The sequence below is a fragment of the Phocoena sinus genome, chromosome 10, assembly GCF_008692025.1.
Source record: "Phocoena sinus isolate mPhoSin1 chromosome 10, mPhoSin1.pri, whole genome shotgun sequence".
Lineage (NCBI taxonomy): Eukaryota > Metazoa > Chordata > Mammalia > Artiodactyla > Phocoenidae > Phocoena > Phocoena sinus.
This window is the reverse complement of record NC_045772.1, coordinates 15,735,709-15,754,432: the sequence shown is the minus strand read 5'-3', so window position 1 is coordinate 15,754,432 and position 18,724 is coordinate 15,735,709. Positions and strand designations below refer to the sequence as shown.

Here is an 18,724-nt window from a genome sequence, read left to right as displayed (position 1 = left end):
ATCCAGTTTTTATCCTTTTTTCCTGGTTCACTAAAAGAGATCTTAAGGGGATGGCACCATTTAGTACATTCAGGCCTATAAGTTAAGGGGTTGGTTGGGTGTGTATAATTGGCTGTCACCTTAATAAAGTCCCAGCCAGAGGTGGGCTTCCAATAGGTGTCTCCTGTGGTTTCACACCCCCAGCTTTTACAATAAAAATGTTCCTTTCCCCCACATTAATAATTTAGGGACCTATGGCGATGAAATCCCGGGCATACATAAAAGGTAGGGTTGCTAAGTTTCTGTCGCGTACCCGAGTTTTGGCAGCCGTATTGGCCGGCCCGACCGGGTATGGATGGGGCATTTTGACGATCATGGGAGTGTGCTGTGTCCCAATTGGGAGCTCCTATGGCTAATTTACAAACATCGGGGAAAAGGTCTGGCCACCAGGTCCAAGGAGCAGCAGTATGGCTAACAGACCATATTACATCTCCAGTTTGGGAAATTACCTGCCAGGTTAAATGCTGGGGCAGGTGAGGACTAAAATTACTCACAGTCAGTAGGGGTAACAAAGTTAAAGTTATAAGTCTGATGATCGCAGAAGCTTGAGCTTGAGCGGGTTGCTGGTCTTTTGGGCTCGCCATTCCGATGTTGCAGATGCTGGTGCGGCCTTCACGTGTGAAGCGTGGATCCACGCAGCGATGCCGTCTACCTTTATAGCCGTGGGGGTGGTGAGCAGGACGATGTATGGTCCTTTCCACCGAGGCTCTAGAGTCTGGGTTCGGTGCCGACGGACGTACACGGAATCTCCGACTTGGAAGGGATGAGCCTCTGCTGGTGTTCCTGGTCGGTAAGCCTCTGCCAGCTGGGACCACACCTCCTTTTGGACCAACTGGAGTCCCAACAGCCTAGCATATAAGTCAGTGTTATTCTGGCAGTCAGGACTTAATTTCTCCCTTAGCGTAAAAAGAGGAGGTGGGGCCCCGTATAGTATTTCAAATGGAGTAAGATAATAGCGGGAGGGGGTATTTCTAGCCCGGAACAGGGCTAAGGGAAGGAGCACCGTCCAATCTGTACCGCCAGTCTCTATGGACAATTTAGTTAGGGTCTCTTTTAGAGTTCTATTCATTCTCTCTACCTGTCCTGAACTCTGGGGTCTATAGGCACAATGTAATTTCCAATCAGTCCCCAGGTATTTGGCCACACCCTGACTTACCTGGGCGACGAAGGCGGGACCATTATCTGATCCTATTACCTTTGGTGCCCCGAACCGGGGGAAAATTTCTTCTAAGATCTTTTTGGCCACCACAGTAGCTGTCTCCTTCTTCGTCGGGAAAGCTTCTACCCATCCTGAGAAGGTATCTATAAAAACTAGAAGATACCTGTTACCGTACCTTCCAGGGCGTATTTCAGTGAAGTCGACCTCCCAATAGGCTCCTGGGCGGTCTCCTCTGAGCCTTTTTCCGACCTCAAGTTTTCCTTTATGGGAGTTTACCTGTTGGCATGGAATGCACTCTCGTGCAATCTGCTCAGCTAATTTAGTTAGTCCAGGGGTATCATAACCTGTCTTGTGTAGTAGGGACACCATCTTTTTGGTTCCCAAGTGTGTCCATCTGTGAATCTGTTGTAGCATGGATTTTGCTTGTTGAGGAGATAATGTTCCTTTAGTTATGGCTGGGGTAATTGTTCCCCTATCATTTGGTTTCCCAGGACTCTCATCTGATAGTTCTAGTATGATTTCCCGTAGAGCCACTTCTCGTGCCACCCTATCTGCCAATTTGTTGCCTCTTGTCACCGGGGTATTGTCCTTCTGGTGTCCGGGGCAATGAATGATGCTGACTTTAGTGGGGAGCATGAGGGCAGCTAGCAGTGCCACTATTTCTTCTTTGTTTTTAATTTCTTTGCCCGCCGAGGTGAGCAACCCTCTTTGTTGGTAAATGGCCCCATGGACATGGGCGGTAGCAAATGCGTACCTACTGTCCGTATAGATGTTTACTTTTTTGTTTTCTGCTAGTTCCAATGCTCTAGTCATGGCGATTAGTTCAGCCCGTTGGGCCGATGTCCCTTGCGGTAATGGCGGCTGCCCAGATGACCTCTTTCCCGTCTACCATGGCAGCTCACGCCCGACGCTTACCTTCCTCTAGGAAACTGCTTCCGTCAGTAAACCAGGTAACGTCGGCGTTGGGGAGGGGCTGATCCATCAAGTCTGGTCTGCTACCGTGTGCTGCAGCCAGTACTTCCTGACAATCATGGATGACGGTAGTGCTTTCCAGGTCAGGGTCGGGTAGCAAGGTGGCCGGGTTGAGTCCTGTGGCTGAGGTAAACTTAATACGATCTGAGTTTAACAGCAGGGCTTGGTAATGAGTCATCCTGGCATTTGTTAGCCATCTGTCGGGTGGCTGGCGAATTACACTTTCTAATGCATGGGGGGCTGTTATCGTTAGGTTCTGCCCCAAAGTCAGTTTGTCAGCATCTTTGACCAAAGCGGCCACCGCGGCGATTATTTTTAAACAGGCGGGCCATCCTGCTGCCACAGGATCCAATTTCTTTGATAGGTACGCAACCGGGCGATTCCAGGGGCCCAGTTTCTGAGTTAGTACTCCCTTTGCAATACCTTTATTCTCGGCCACGTACAGATGAAAAGGCTTAGTGATCCTTCCCCCGTTCCTTTTTTTAGGGCATTCTCTTGCCAATGACCTTTTTCTTTACAGTAGGCACATTGGTCCTTGTCTAATGGCCGCCTTCTATCCGTTGTTCGCCCTTCCTGTCTATTTCTGTCTCTACTGTTTCCTCCTCTGACTACAGTGGCCAGTATCTTACTCAAATGTCTTTCTTGCCTCTTATCTCATCTTACCTCACGAGCCTCTTGTTCCTTCTGCTTTCTTTCTTCTCTTTCTTCTTTTGTCTCCCTCTTATTATATACCTTATCTGCCTCTTTTACTAAGTCCTGAAGGGAGAAACCTTGTAGGCCATCCAGCCTTTGTAACTTCTTTCTAATATCAGGGGCCGCCTGGTCAATAAAGGCCATTGCTATGGTGGCCTTATGTTCCTCAGAAGTTGGATCATAAGGAGTGAATCGTCTAAAAGCCTCCATTAAGCGTTCTAGGAATACGGTTGGCGATTCCTGGGGCCCCTGAGTTACCTCTCTTACCTTAGCCAAATTCGTGGGGCGCCTGGCCGCTCCATGGAGACCCGCCACCAGAGCCTGGCGATACATTTTCAGGTGCTCCTTACCTTCCGGGGTATTAAAGTCCCAATTCGGCCTGACGAGTGGAAACCCGGCATCAATCTCGTTAGGCAACTGGGTAGGTTGTCCATTGGCGGCTAACACATTCTTTTTAGCCTCCAGGAGAACCCGTTGCCTCTCCTCAGTTGTGAGGAGAGTCTGGAGGAGCTGTTGACAATCATCCCAGGTGGGTTGGTGGGTGAAGACAAGAGACTCTATTAAAGCAGTAAGAGCCTGTGGGTTTTTAGAGAAAGTAGGGTTATGCATCTTCCAATTATAAAGATCTGCAGAGGAAAAGGGCCAGTATTGAAGGGGTCTATTCCCGTGGTTATCGGGGGGGGGCCATATTCTCTAAGGGGTAAAGCAGTAGAATCCGGGGAACAGCCCTCCGGCTTCTGGTGCCCGCCGAGGGACCCCCCCTTTCTGCCATAACAGGTGGCCCTACTGGTGCGGAGGGTTGTGAAGCTGGGGGTCCTAGGGGCGACATGGGATTTAGGGCCGGAGGATAAGGAGGTGGGGAATCTAGAAGAAGCAAATCAGACTGCAGGTCAGGATATATCGCCTTTGGCGGGTCCGGGGCAGCAGATGACTTTTCTGTGTCTGGGGTTTTCTTCAGGGCCAATATCTCCGATTGTGCTGGAGCGCATGCAGACGTGCCTGTTGAGGAAACAAAGGGCCGGACCCACGGAGGCGGGGAGAGAACTAGATCTTCCCAGACCAGGATATATGGTATCTGGTCTGGGTGTCCGTGGGGTCCTGTGTTAAAGACCCTAGACTTGACTAGCCCAACCTTATCTAACAAAAAAGATCCTTCGGGTGGCCACCCTGTCTGAAATGTAGGCCACTCAGAGGTACACAGCGTTTGCCATTTTCCTTTCCTTACTTCTACCGAAAGGTTGTGGGCCCTAGCCCTAACTTCGGTCCAGTGGCTTAGGGTAAGAGAAAGAGGAGTCGTCATAGTTTGTCCCATTGTCGTCCGTCAAAAGAAAGATAATAGTACAGAAAAACAATAAAATTTCAAAGACACACATTGATATTGCCGCTGCGAACTTAAACCCGAAACCAACTCAAATTCAGATGGCAGCTTATATAACCTGCCAGAACCAGCCGCCGCGAATTTAAACCCGAAACCAACTCAAATTCAGATGGCAGCTTATATAACCTGCCAGAACCAGATGAAGGGGAGACAAAATTTGTTTCTCCTTCCAGATGGACCACCAGGGCGTCCCCCGGGGCCCGTGGACACCAGCTTTCGGCACGTCTGCCTAGCCAGGAGTCCAATACAGATTCCACAGCAAGCCGGTTCGCACGGCTTTTTCCTAATGGCGGCTAGCAACAAACAAACAACAAACAAACAGACAATTGGGCTCGAGCCTACCTGATACCTCCGACTCCCGATGTTCTTGTGACCCGGGGGCGAGTGGGGATCCCGGACGAGCCCCCAAATGTTAGACCCAACGGTCTACGAGGGATTCCAACTCGCCCAAGAACCGCCAAGAGTCGAGAGCCGCTGCAACACGCAAGAGGTTTATTAGGAGCCGATGCACCGGGGTTCCCTGAACCTCACGCCAGGAGGCCGATGGGGAACCCCTAAAGCGGAATCACATACTTTTTATAGGTTTATTTACTCATAGGGCGGGTATATTCTCACAATGATTGGGTAAATGTGGTGACTTTTGAATTCATTGGCTTAGGAACTTTTGTCCCACCTTCTGGCCGTTATAGTTGTCTGTTCATTGTGGCGGTTAGGGCGTATACCTGTTACGGGCAACTGGAAAATTACCCGCTGTCTGGCAAGTCCCCGTCAACTGAAAAACTCCAAGAATTGGTTTCGATAGGGAGAAGGAGTGGCGCACGATAGGAAGAACTGGTTTCGATAGGGAGAAGGAGTGGCGCACGATAGGGAGAAGAATTGGTTTACGGGAACAAGTGAGGGGGTGGAAAGTCCCTAAAGGCCCCACACTAGTTGTTCTCAACATAGTAGCCAGAGTGATCCTTTTAACATAAGGATAGAGTATATTACTATGCCAAGCCCTGTAGTGGTTCCCCATTTCATTCAGGATAAAAACTAAAGTAATAATAGCCTGTAAAACCAATCTGGCCCCCTGTTACCCAGCTGAGCTCCTGTCCCACTCCTCACCCTGTGTGTGGTGGTTCAGCCACACCAACTTCATTGCAGTTCTTCATACATGCCACTACTCCTGCCCTGGGGCCTTTGCTCCTGCCCTCCTTCCTGGAACGCCCTTTCCGCATGCAGTCACAGGGCTCACTCCCTAACTTCCTTTAAGTCTTTGCTTAAATGACACCATCTCAGTGAGGTTGTTCAGACTACCCTATTCAAAATTACAACTCACATGTCCTGTTTACCTCCTGAATTTTACCCTCAGACCATTTATCACCTTCTATTCAATTAACTTCTTTTGTTTGTTTGTTTTTTGCGGCCTCTCACTGTTGTGGCCTTCTCCCCGTTTCGGAGCACAGGCTCTGGATGCGCGGCTCAGCGGCCATGGCTCACGGGCCCAGCTGCTATGCGGCATGTGGGATCTTCCTGGACCGGGGCACGAACCCGTGTCCCCTGCATGGGCAGGCGGACTCTCAACCACTGAGCTGTCAGGGAAGCCCTGTTTGTTTACTTTTAATTGACTGTTCTCTACATGCTAGAAAATAAACTCCAGAAGGGCAGGGATTTATTTCTATTTTCTTCGTAATACCTGCCTTAAAAATTCCTGGCATAAGTAATCAATAAATAATTACTGAACTGAGTTAGACTAAAGTAAACTTAGGTATTTACATGTGAAAATCTTTTGGAGATCTTGAGGTTCATTTAAGTAGATTTTCCAGCCATGAAAAACGATATGTGAGCCCCAAATGTAAAGAAGATACATTTGACCAGGAAAGTTTGCCAACAGCTGTAGGTCTGCTTGTACTGTTATCATGCTCCTTAGTGTCATCTGGTATTAAATTGTTTAGCCCCTCGATTGATACAGGCCTGGATTTTAGGTTGCCTTCCTTCTCCCACAACTATCAAGGCTTTAATCAGAGCATTAAGGAGCTCTAAATAGGCCCTGCTTTTGAATCTGCATATCAGGAGGGGGCTGGGAGTTTGAGTGGGAGGATGTCATGTCCCAGTGATTAATGATCTCTAGGAAGCTGAAAAGGGGAGAGTAATATACACAGTACTTCTACCCCCTGGAGTAGGAATGCAAACACCATTGTGCAGATCTGTGCATAGTCACTGACTTCCTGGTAGCTGGAGAATTTCATACACTCTTCTACCACAAATAAAACTGTCAGAGAAGTGACAGCTCAAAAAGCTGGCTTTCCTTACTTAAAAAGAATAGCTCAAACACAGTGAGCCAGAAAATTAATTTTGTAGTTGTTTGGGAACCCAGTTGTTTAATAAGAAACGAGAAAATGGGAACTTTTCTTGAAAAGCCTAAAACCTCCAAATATTTGTTGAATCAAACTCTACATTTGGTTTCTTAAATTTACGAAATTCCTGGAAACTGCTTATTTTAAATGAATTTAAAGGGAAGCATTCCTTTGTAATGAAATGCATTGCCTTATTCAGTGTGGTCTCTATGGTAGATTCAGAGAATCATACTACTGGTGGACTCCAGCCTATTGCTCTATGTGTTGAAAAACACCTAACATTTCAAAGTGGCTTTTACAGTTTTAGAAAGTAATTCTAAGGTAGAGTTCTATTTTTTTTTCTTTTAACCCCAGTGAATCTATGATATTTAATAACAGTTTCCAAATGCTTAAGTCAGAAGTGCAATATATTTATCTATAGATAAGGAACTACAAATGGTTGCAAAAATTTTAAAAGGAAAGTTTGAGGGAAAAGCATCGTATTTCAGCCAATTGCGATTATTTACAAATAATCAAAATTAGAAACATTGTTGAATAGTAGTAGTAGTAATAGCAGCAGCAGCAGCAGTAGTAGATTCTTAGTGGGGACAACCAAATAACTTGTATTTTACCAGGAACCTTTCATTTATAGGACATGTTAAATTATTTTTGTTCTTGGTTCTGATTTTTTGGTGTTCAGTTATTGTTCTCCATTGTCTACTTTTTCAACTTTGAGTTCTTATGAATTTTTTTTCCCGTAATATAAAAAGAAAGAAAAGAAATATTCATTCTTGGGGAAATGCAGCCACACTTCAGGGTAAAGGAGAGAAAATATTTTGTATTTTATTTCTGTTTTGTTGTTGTTTATTTTGTTTTATATTTGAGGGTGTCACTATAATCTAAATTAAAAGGAACTACTATGGGCTAAATTAAGACAGCATCAGTTAGATTAAGCTCTGAATTTGGCTTCCAAGTGGTTAGACTTTTAAATTGTATTTGCAAGAGTTTATTTTTAGTCAGGATGCAGTTATTTTTAGATCTGCTTCTCTGTCACTAGGAAATGTAATGCCTGTCTCTCCATTGTTGTTTATCAGGAAGTTCTGAGGCACAGGCTTTTAAGATCCAGTTAGCACAGAACACTTCTCCTTTTAAAAGAAAAAATATGAATTAATGCATGAAGGAAAATATATGAATTGAGAGCATGTCTAATTTTTAAATTGTTAGTGTCAAACACTAACAATTTTAATTTTAATCTCTTATACACTGAGCAATGGAACAAGATTTTTAGGGAATACCAAAAAATACAAGGTTTGGGTTCCCCCTACTGGTGTGCATCCCAGGCACATTATTTCCTTAATACATAGAAAGAAAGGCCTAGGGGGATAGAGATTCGAAGTAGCTATGTTGGCCTCTTTTAAAGAAATCTGGGGACAAGAGAAGGAGAAAAAGCACCATTTACCATTTTCTGCAAATGTCTTATGAAATAAGGGATGATCTAAAAATTGTATTTCTCTATCTGGAAAGGACAAAATTTAATCCTACAATATTTGGTTTTTAATGTTGTTGCCTCTGTGATAAGCTGCTTATATACAGTGTTCCTCAAATGCTTTATGTTGTAATCTAAGGAATAATAAGACATCAGTGAATCCACAAAAGGATTTAAAATCCCAAGGAAAAACTGCAAATCTAGTATTGTATCATAATAAAATTAAAGAGCTAGTGTTAAAGCTCACTAATTCCTATTTTAGCATTTCAGAAAGTGACATGACATCATATGATTGTGTGTGTCCATTTAACATGTGTTCTTTCTAATTTGTCATGTGTGTATTTGAAACAGTTCTCTTTATTTTCTGTTAGTCAGTAAATGCCAAATAATATTAAAGACTCATTTTGAAAAAGAAGAATTTTAACTGACTCCTAAAAGTCACTTCTGAACTTATTACGTTTGTGTTTTAAAGGACTAGTCAGTCAAATTAAAATATTGTCTTTTTAAATTGCTTTTCAGCAATGCAGTCAACCTTTTAAGCAATGTTCCAGTCTCTTGTTTGGATGTTCTCATTTGTCCATTAACCCATGAAGAAACAGCCCCAGAAGCAACGATGCTAGATGAACTGCCCAGTGATAAAACAGCTGAGAAAGAAACAGTTTTGAAAAATAATACCATGGTATACAATGGTATGAATATGGAGGCCATTCATGTTTTACTTAGTTTTATGGAGAAGAGAATAGACAAGGTAAGACTGATAAAATTGAGAAGATGCTTCTAAAGAATGTAATTGTACACACATACAGGCATCACAGGATGTGATTTTTGAATCTAAGCTTTTTTTTTATAGCTGACATCTTGAACAATTATTTATACTCCAGAAAGCATTTTACTGTAGTAAATGATAAATTGCTGAAACCAAGTGAATTTATTTGTTTAAAGCTGAAAATTGTGTTGATGCGACACCAAAATTGTGACTAGTGCCTGAAAACAAAGGAAAAAGTAATTACTTTTCTATGTAGGTATTTTGTACGTTCTAGAAGTAAAAATATCTCCCCCCCAAAACTTGATGATAACTGCTTTCCATAACACCTAAAAGACATCTTTAAAAGAAATTTGTCAACTTTGCATTTGTTGTAAGCTGCTTATTTTCTCTTTTCTGTCACTTGCTTTGTCGAGTATCTGTATTAAAAGGCAGCAAGTTAAGATGGGTTGGCCATCAAAACCTTCTCCTTGTTTAAGCCCATTTGCTGAGCCAGTGAGGGCCCTAAAAAATGTAGAAAAATCCAGGAAGGATAAAAATGGGCATTAGTAAACATGAAGATAACTAATGAAATGGAAATATTTTTACGAAAATAATTTTTAAAATAGTTTGTACAGCTTTGGTAACATAAAGTGTCTCCCTCTCAAAAAAAGAGTATTAATATACTCAGTTATATGAAGAAAAGTAAACTGTTAGAAACTAAACTAATGCAGCATGTATGGTTTTCTTTGTAGGGAAGCAGCTATAGAGAGGGTCTAACTCCAGTTCTCAGCTTATTAACAGAATGTTCCCGAGCCCATCGAAACATCAGAAAATTTCTCAAAGATCAGGTAACTGTTTAATGCATATTAACATCTCAAAGTTAATCTTATATGTGTTTTTTTAACATAAAATTAATGAGTCAAATTCTATCACAGTCGTTTTCTTTCAGAATGTCAGAAACTCAAAAGAGTTAGTGTTAAATCTTTGAAATCTTCCTAATCCAGAAATAAGTGACCCTGTCTATTTTTTTGAGTCATTCATTCATTTACTCAACAAATGTTTATTGAGATCTGTGTGCTGTATTCTAAGCATTGAAATACAAATGAAGTCTTTGCTTTGTGGAGTTTCCCTTATTGTAGGAGGACAAAAAGTAAATAAATGTATGATACAATGGCAAGTAGTGATAAGTGTTCAGAAGAAAGATACAGGAGAAGGGAAAACTTAAGGGAATAAGGAAGAACCTCTCTGAGGAAATGACATTTGAGCAGAAACTTGGATAAGTAAGGAAAGGATCTTTGAGAATATCTGAAAGAGGATAGTCTCTGAGAATAGTTCTGAGAATATTCTGGAAGAGGAATGTACCAGACAGAACGAATTCAAAGTCCCTGGATGAGAGGATGCTTTGGTATGCTTAAGGAAAAGCAAGAAGGCTAAAGAATATTGTGCGAGGGGGAGAGTGGTAGATGAAGTAAAAGAGGTAAGCAAGAACCAAATAATGTAAGGTTGTACAGGAATTTTGATTTTCTTCTAAGTGAGAAGGGAAAGCATTGGACTATTCTGAGAAGGGACGTGATGTGACCTCATTTATATTTAAAGATATTCTGGCTACTATATATAAGATAGACTAAAGGAGTGTGAGTAGATGTGAGGAGACTAGCCCAAAAGAGAGCTGATGATGAAGGTTCAGAGTAAGATGGTAGTAGTTGGAGTTCATGGTAAGAAGTCATCTTTCTACCTCTGCATCTACTGTCTGTCTGCATCTATCTGTACCCCCATGTCCTATGTCTCCCCGCTCTATCACAAGGGATGAATTGTCCCTGCTTCCTTCTGTGGCCAGCCTCTGCACTCATATCCTGGATACCTTTCCCTCTCACCTCAAGAACTTTGCTCCTGCATTTACTCCCTCTCTTTCTTCTTATATTAATTTTTTTTTTTTAATGTACTGGATCATTTTTGTCTGCACCCAACACATCTTCCATCTTAAAAGCAGAAAAACCTTCCCTTAATCCCACTTCTCAAGCTGCCTCTCCATTTCTCTTCTCTTCTTTATGCAGTGTTCCTCAGGAGAGTTTTCTGTGCTCACCCGCTCTCTTCCTTTTACTCATTTTGATTCTCTTCCGAACCCACTGTAATTAGGTTTTCATGCTTTTCACTCTACTACAAAGGTGTTTGTCAAATATCATCAACCCGATATTGCCAAATCTAATAGTTCTCAAATCTTTTTTTTATTCCCCGGTAACATTTTGATGTAATTAAGTATTCTCTCCTACTTGAAGTACCTTCTTCACTTGGTGTCTAGGACACAACAGGGAACTTCTTCTTTGCAGTGTTTGAGCTCCCCAAGGCAATATTATCTTTGTCTCCATTTCTACTCTCTTGTTGGTCTCATTCAACAGCCATGGTTTTGAAAGTCATCTATTCACTGATGACTCGCAAATTTCTGTCTCTACCCTTGACCTGTCCCCTAAGCTCCAGACTTATATAACATACTGCCTACTCATCTCCTCCCCTTGGATGTGTAGTAGGTATCTTAAGTTAACGTATCCCAAACTAATCTCTTGATTTCCCATCCCTCCCCACCCTGTCTTCCCCTTCTTTCCTCATTCACTACATGATACCACCATTCACCCCATTGTTCATTTATTGCCATATAGAATTTCTCTTAATAAATTATCTAGGTTCATTTTCCCCCATATGTTTATGGTCAAGATTTAATAAGCACTTTACTGTGTGTAGAGCTCATTAATGGATATTGCTGATAAGGAGAAATTAGAAAGTAGGGACTCTTATCTTTGAAGAATTTATAGTCTATTGGAAGACTAGCTACCATCAAAGCATGAATAATCATTTAAGCAAAATAAATTAGTTAATTGATGAATTAAGGTCATTTCCAAGTTTGATTATTTTAAGACATTCTATCATGACTAGGAGGACTTGGTGGAGAATAATAAATGAAAATACTTTGTGTTCTATATTTTAGCTTTTTCACAGAGGAGATCCACGTTCAACTAAACTGTTTAGATTTTGCCATCTCTAACCAGAATAGCCCCCCTAAAATCTGTTAAACAGATTATTTATATGAAGGTCTTGGACTATACATTATGTAGATACAAAAGATTGTGAGACCCACTCCTTATCCTCAAAGAAATACTACAGTACAGATAAAGAAGGAGACATGACAAGTAAAAGGTAACTAAAGAAAGATACAAGGCACGATACAGAAATCCACTTTCTTTCTGAGGAAGATGCACTATAGACTATGAGGATCAAGAAGGGCAGAACTTAAAGTACCAGATGATTAACTTTGATAATAGTGTAAATGGAACCATGGCTAATTAATTATTGTGTCCCATAGTTAATTCCTGATTAAATCCACTCGTGCATACCCAAAGTAAATTGGTCTTGAGTATTCAGTATTTGGGCAGGTAGAAAGAGAACAGATGGTAGAAATTACTGATTCAGGTTGGATTCATCTGGACAGGCTAATAGAAGAGATGAAGATGCTATGGATTTGAAAGAGGAACTGGACAAGGTTTCTCAAAGAAAAGAAAAAAGTTAATGGAGGGTAGTATTCGGGGGGAAATAGAAATACTCCATACATATGCAGTTTGGGCGTGATATGTAACAATGAAAACTGTAAAATTTCACTTCAAAAACTTGTTAAGGAACCCAAAACATAGCTAAGAAAATTTTTGTGTGATAACCTTTATTAAGAGATACTATACTCTGGAACTGTAGGTACGTACCACATGAAATCATTTGTTACATGTCTCATTCCTCTAGAAATGGGAGATAAGCACAAAGAGCATTTTGCTCTATCCTACCAGAGATATTGAAACACGGTTCTATAAACACTTTGGGTAGATTACTCATTTTTCTGAGATTTAGTTTCTGGGTTTTTTTCACAGCTGTATCTCCAGGGCCTCCAGTACCTCCTGATACATGGTAGGTACTCAGTATAGAAAGAGATAAGGAAGGAAGGAAGTCAGCTGAATGGATTAAATAAAAAATAATATACACATAAAGAGTCTGGTATAGTAAATTATAATTTGACTTTGTGTCTATCTTCATTTCCTAGCATAGTGCCTAGCTTATAGAAGGCACTTTTAAAAAGTTACTTGAATTAATTCATTCTTCCTTCAATCATCAAATATTTATCGAAACCTGTAATATGCCGGGCACTGAGAGCAGTACACAAAACAGAAAGAAATCCCTGCCCCCATGGAACTGACTTGTGGAAGAAGGCAGACAAAAAAGAAAGAAATATGTACTGTGTTAGGTGGTGATAAGTACTGTGAGGAAGATTAAAGCAGAAGGAGGGGGATTAAAAAAGAGAATGCTGACGGTTAATTATATAGGGTGGTCAGGGAATGTCTTCCTATAAATAACATTTGAATAGAGACCTGAAGGAAAGTAAGGGAATGAGCCAAGCCAGTTTCCAGAAAAAGAGTTTCTGGGCAGAGGGAACAGCAAATGCAGAGACCATGAGGTGGGAAAGTGCTCGGTGAGTATAAAGAGTTCCATGGAGGTTTGTGAGACTATAGCAGTGTAAGCAAGGAATATAATAGAAATTAAGTCAGAAAAGTAGCAGGAAGCCACATTATGTGAAACTTAAGGAATTTGGAAGGACCTCACCTTTTACTATGAGTGAGATGAGAAGCCATGGGAACTGGAGGACTTTGTGAAGAGGAATGACATGATCTGACTTTCAAAGGATCATCCTAGCTGCTATGTAATAGATCATAGAAGGACCAGGATGGAAGCAGGGATGACTTAGGAGACTGTGGTAATGGTTCAGATGAGAAATATTGGTAGCTTGAATTTGGTAATACTAGAGGAGATAGTGAGAAGTTGTTGGGTTATGGATATAATTCAAAGGTAGAGCCGGAATAATTTGCTGATGGATTGGATGTGGGATGTGAAAGAGAGGAATCAAGGCTGTTTCCAAGGTGTTTGCAGTAAACAGTTGGAAGAACAGACTTGCTATTTAATGAGATGGAAAACTGTAGAAGGAACAGCTTTGTTGGGAGCTTCAATATTCTGCTTAGGACATGCTAAATTTGAGAAGCCTATAAAAGTCCGGAGGTCATGGAAGAAATCAAGATAGACATATACTTTAGGGAGTTATCAGTAAATAGAGACCATACAAAGCCATAAAACTGGATGAGATCACCAATAGAGAGTGAAAATAGTAAAGAAATGTTGCCCAAGAACTTAACCCTTGAATATTCCAGCACTTAAACACAAAAGGATAAAAGAGAACTGGCACAGAGGCTAAGATGAAGCAACCAGTGTGGAGAACCAAAAGAGGAGGGATCTGGGTGGATGCATGGATGGGTGAGTGAGTGAGCAAACAAACAGATAAACCAAGCAAGTTATGTAATTCCTCTGAGGATCAGTCTATAAAATAGAGATGATAGTGATGTTACTACCTCCTTTGCAAGGTTCCTGTGAGGGTTGATTATAGAGAATGTGTGCATATCATCTATTATAGCAACTAGCACATAAGAAGTACTCAATAATTAATAACCATTTTATTATAAAATAAAACAACTAGAAAACATATGTACAGGGTTTTTGGTATTTTTTAGTAAACAATGAAAATGCTGCAGGAATTAAAAGAAGGGAAAAATCAATGAGTCAGGGTATTAAGGAAGAAAGAGAAATTTGACCCAGACTTTAACATGGATTTTGATAGAGGCAGCAGGGGCATTCCAGGTGCTGAGATGAGTAAAAACTCAGGAAGGGGTTTGAATATATCATGGTGGTACAATGAAGAGATGTTTCACTTCAAATGAAATTTCATTACAGGCATGAAATTATTTGAGGTTTGTTTTTTGTTTAGCTTTATTCTATTTGGAAGCAAACCTATTTAGTTTTTAATGTTTTTTCTACTCTTAAAAAACTAAGCTCGGTTGGTACCATTCTCACTTACTCTAATACTTAAACGATTGATGATGGTTTTGCATTTGTGCCATTAGGTTTTACCACCATTGAGGGATGTGACAAATCGACCTGAAGTTGGCTCAACTGTGAGAAATAAGCTGGTGCGCCTCATGACACATGTTGACCTGGGAGTCAAGCAAATTGCTGCTGAATTCCTTTTTGTCCTTTGCAAAGAGAGAGGTAGGTTAAACTCTATTTGCCCTCTACTTTTTCATCTTTCTGAGGGAATTTGAGAAATGTTTCTGTTATTAGTGGCCATCTCATTCCACTCTTTTCAGAGCTTATTCTCTTATCTGTTCCATTAGAGGGCTTGAGCAGATAATAAAAAGTAATAATTTAAAAACATTTTCTATATGCTTCTGAATTCATTGAGACATGCAGGCAGATACACTACCAAACACACTCACATTTAAACTTTGCCTTCTGTCTCCTTAACTCAGGCTTCTTAATCTTGATGAGTCAGGACCTGGAGCCATTCTGAAAAATCTGCTTAAATAATTCAGGTGCTAATATTCTGATAACCAGGCAAAGGCCTGGGTTAGTTCCACTTTTTAATTCCTCTTGGAATTAAAGCTATGGAGTTTTGGTTTCTGCATTAAGTTCTTTAATCAATAAATGCATAAGATATACCTCTTACCCTTGAGATGAGGGTAAGACAGAAATAAAGAGAAACTAAAAAGTAACTATACTATAATAAATACTATTTTACAAGTATGTATAAAGTGATTGTCTTCTGAGATACATCTAACAATTTAAAATATTTCCTTAAATTATATGGATTAGGGCTTCCCTGGTAGTGGTTGAGGGCCCGCCTGCCGATGCAGGGGACACGGGTTCGTGCCCCGGTCCGGGAGGATTCCACATGCCGCAGAGCGGCTGGGCCCGTGAGCCATGGCCGCTGAGCCTGCATGTCTGGAGCCTGTGCTCTGTGGCGGGAGAGGCCACAGCAGTGAGAGGCCTGCGTAACGCCAAAAAAAATATGTATATATATATATGGATTATTTTGCTCTACAAAAGTTCTCTAAACAAGGAACTTTAACCAAGTTACTCAGATATTCTTACTATTTCTTTCTTCATCTCCTAGTTTATAAAAGTACTAGTGTAAAAGTCCCAAATAAGCAGATTTTATATTATACTTTTTTAAGTACCCTAGTTTTGTGAGAGAGATAACTTAGAAGTGAAAAACTTCACTCACTTCTCTCAAAATCTTCAGTCAGTTGAATTCTTTTCTCCCCTGCCAGTTTTATTGAGGTATGATTGACAAATAAAATTATATATATTTAAAGTATACAACATGATGATTTGATACACATATACATTGTGAAATGATTACCACAGTCAGGTTAATTAACACATTCACCACCTCACATAGTTATGTGCGTTTGTGTGTGTGTGTGTGTGGTGTGAGAACACTTAATATTTACTCTCTTAGCAAATTTCAAGTGTATAATAAAGTATTATTAACTATAGTCATCATTCTGTATATTAGATCCCCAGAACTTATTAATCTTATAACTGAACTTATTCATCTTATAACTTGTACCCTTTGACCAGATCTCCCTGTTTCCCTACCCTCTATTCCCTGGTAACCACTGTTCTACTCTCTGTTTCTATGAGTTTGATTTTTTTTTTTCAGATTCTACATGTAAGTGAGATCTGCAGTATTTGCCTTTCTCTATCTGGCTTATTCACTTAGCATAATGTTCTCTAGGTTCATCCATGTTGTTGCAAATAGTAGGATTTCCTTTGTCATGGCTGAATAATATTCATTTTATATACAGTTGACCCTTGACCAACACAAGTTTGAACTGCTCGGGTTCACTTAGATGTGGATATTTTTCTGTAAATACACACTACAATACTACATGATCCACAGTAGGTTGGACCCACAGTTAGTTTGATCTGTGGATGTGGAACCACAAAATCAGAGATCAGACTATCAAATTATACACAGATTTTTGACTGCATGAAGGGTAGGCATCCCTAACCCTAGCGTTCCTTAAGGTGCATGCATACACACACACACACACACACACACACACACACACACACACACACACACACACACCTCCTTTATCTATTCATCTGTTGATAGGCACTTAGCTTGTTTCCATATCTTGGCTATTGTGAATAATGCTGCAATGAACATGAGAGTTGAGATATCTCATAGGGATTCTGATTTCATTTCCTTTGGATATATACCCAGAAGTGGGATGCTGGATTATATTGTAGTTCTATATTTAATTTTTTTAGTAACCTCCGTAGTGTTTTCCATAGTAGCTGCACCAATTTACCTTTCCACTAACAGTGCACAAGGGTTCCATCTTTGCCACATCCTTGCCAGCACTTGTTATCTCTTGTTTTTTGATAAAAGCCATCCTAATAGGTGTGAGGTGATCTCTCATTGTGGTTTTGACTTGCATTTCCCTGATGATTAGTGATGCCGAGCACCTTTTCATGTACCTGTTGGCCATCTGTATGCCTTTGGAAAAGTGTCTATTCAGGTCCTTTGTCTAATCGAATTATTTGGGGTTTTTTGTTATTGAGTTGCATTCATTGAATTCTTTTTTTTTTTTTTTTTGTGGTATGCGGGCCTCTCACTGTTGTGGCCTCTCCCATTGCGGAGCACAGGCTCCTGACGCACAGGCTCAGCGGCCATGGCTCATGGGCCTAGCCGCTCCGCGGCATGTGGGATCTTCCCAGACTGGGGCACGAACCTGTGTCCCCTTCATCGGCAGATGGACTGTCAACCACTGCGCCACCAGAGAAGTCCACATTCATTGAATTCTTAAACTTCATTTTTGATTAACTGGTACAACCACTTCAGTTACTGTTAAGATGGTATATTAGCAACATAATTTGATCAATATCGTTACAATGATAATAAACACAACTATTATGTATTCATGTGCCAAACATTCTATGCCATAATCTCATTTAATTCTCATAAGGACTCTCTAAGGTAAACATCATTATTATTTCAATGTCATAAGTGAGGGAAGGGTCTTATCCAAGCTCATGCAGTAGAGCTGTCTTTCCATTCTGCCATATTTCCTCTCATAATACAATTGACCCTTGAACAACATGAGTTTGAACTGCCCAGGTCCACTTATATGCAGATTCTTTTTTTTTTTTTTTAATTTTATTTATTTATTTATTTATTATTATTTTGGCTGCCGTTGGGTCTTTGTTGCATGCGGGCTTTCTCTAGTTGCAGCAAGCAGGGGCTACTCTTTGTTGCGGTGCTCAGGCTTCTCATTGTGGTGGCTTTTCTTGTTGTGGAACACAGGCTCTAGACGTGTGGGCTTCATTAGTTGCAGCACGCAGGCTCAGTAGTTGTGGGTCACGGGCTCTAGAGCACAGGCTCAGTAGTTGTGGCTCACAGGCTTAGTTGCTCTGTAGCATGTGGGATCTTCCCAGACCAGGGCTGGAACTCGTGTCCCCTGCATTGGCAGGCGGATTCTTAACCACTGTGCCACCAGGGAAGCCCTGCAGATTCTTTTTTGATAAATATGTACTACAGTACTACACAATCCATAGTCAGTTGAGTCCACGGATGTGGAACTGCAAATATGGAGGGCCACCTGTAAAGTTATAGGAGGATATTCAACTGCGTGGAGGGCCATCACCCCTAACCCCTGTGTTGTTCAAGGGTCAACTGTAATTATCTTCAACTGTTCTCATAGACTAGTTTATTTAACATCTGCTCTTTTAAACAATTCAGTTATTTCATGACTATGAAAAAAGATATTACATCTTGACATTGACTGGAATAGTGCCTTGCATATAGTAGTCTGCAAATACTGGCTGAATTAAATCGATTTTTCTGAGCTCAGAAATTAGCTGTATTTAAAGTATGATCATATATACACACACATACATGTAAATCTAAACCACACATATGTATCTATTCATCAGAAAGTATTTATCAAAATATAAATACATCAAAATCTTATCCATTGTTACCTCTAAGTGGTAGAATGACTGGTGA

The 18,724-nt window shown here is 40.7% G+C and overlaps 1 protein-coding gene across 5 annotated transcripts in view; it reads left to right on the top strand.

Moving 5' to 3' along the window:
- The window catches only part of RIC8B (RIC8 guanine nucleotide exchange factor B), a 128,076-nt gene that overhangs the window by 68,030 nt on the left and 41,322 nt on the right, over nt 1-18,724 (top strand). For all 5 annotated transcript variants that reach the window (XR_004351764.1, XR_004351765.1, XR_004351766.1 and 2 more), the window contains exons 5-7: nt 8,562-8,790; nt 9,540-9,635; nt 14,769-14,913. Coding sequence is in view for 2 of the 5 variants with exons in the window: in XM_032645623.1 (XP_032501514.1) it covers nt 8,562-8,790; nt 9,540-9,635; nt 14,769-14,913 (470 nt within the window). In the remaining 3 variants the exon portion in view is untranslated. The remainder of the gene's footprint in view (nt 1-8,561; nt 8,791-9,539; nt 9,636-14,768; nt 14,914-18,724) is intronic.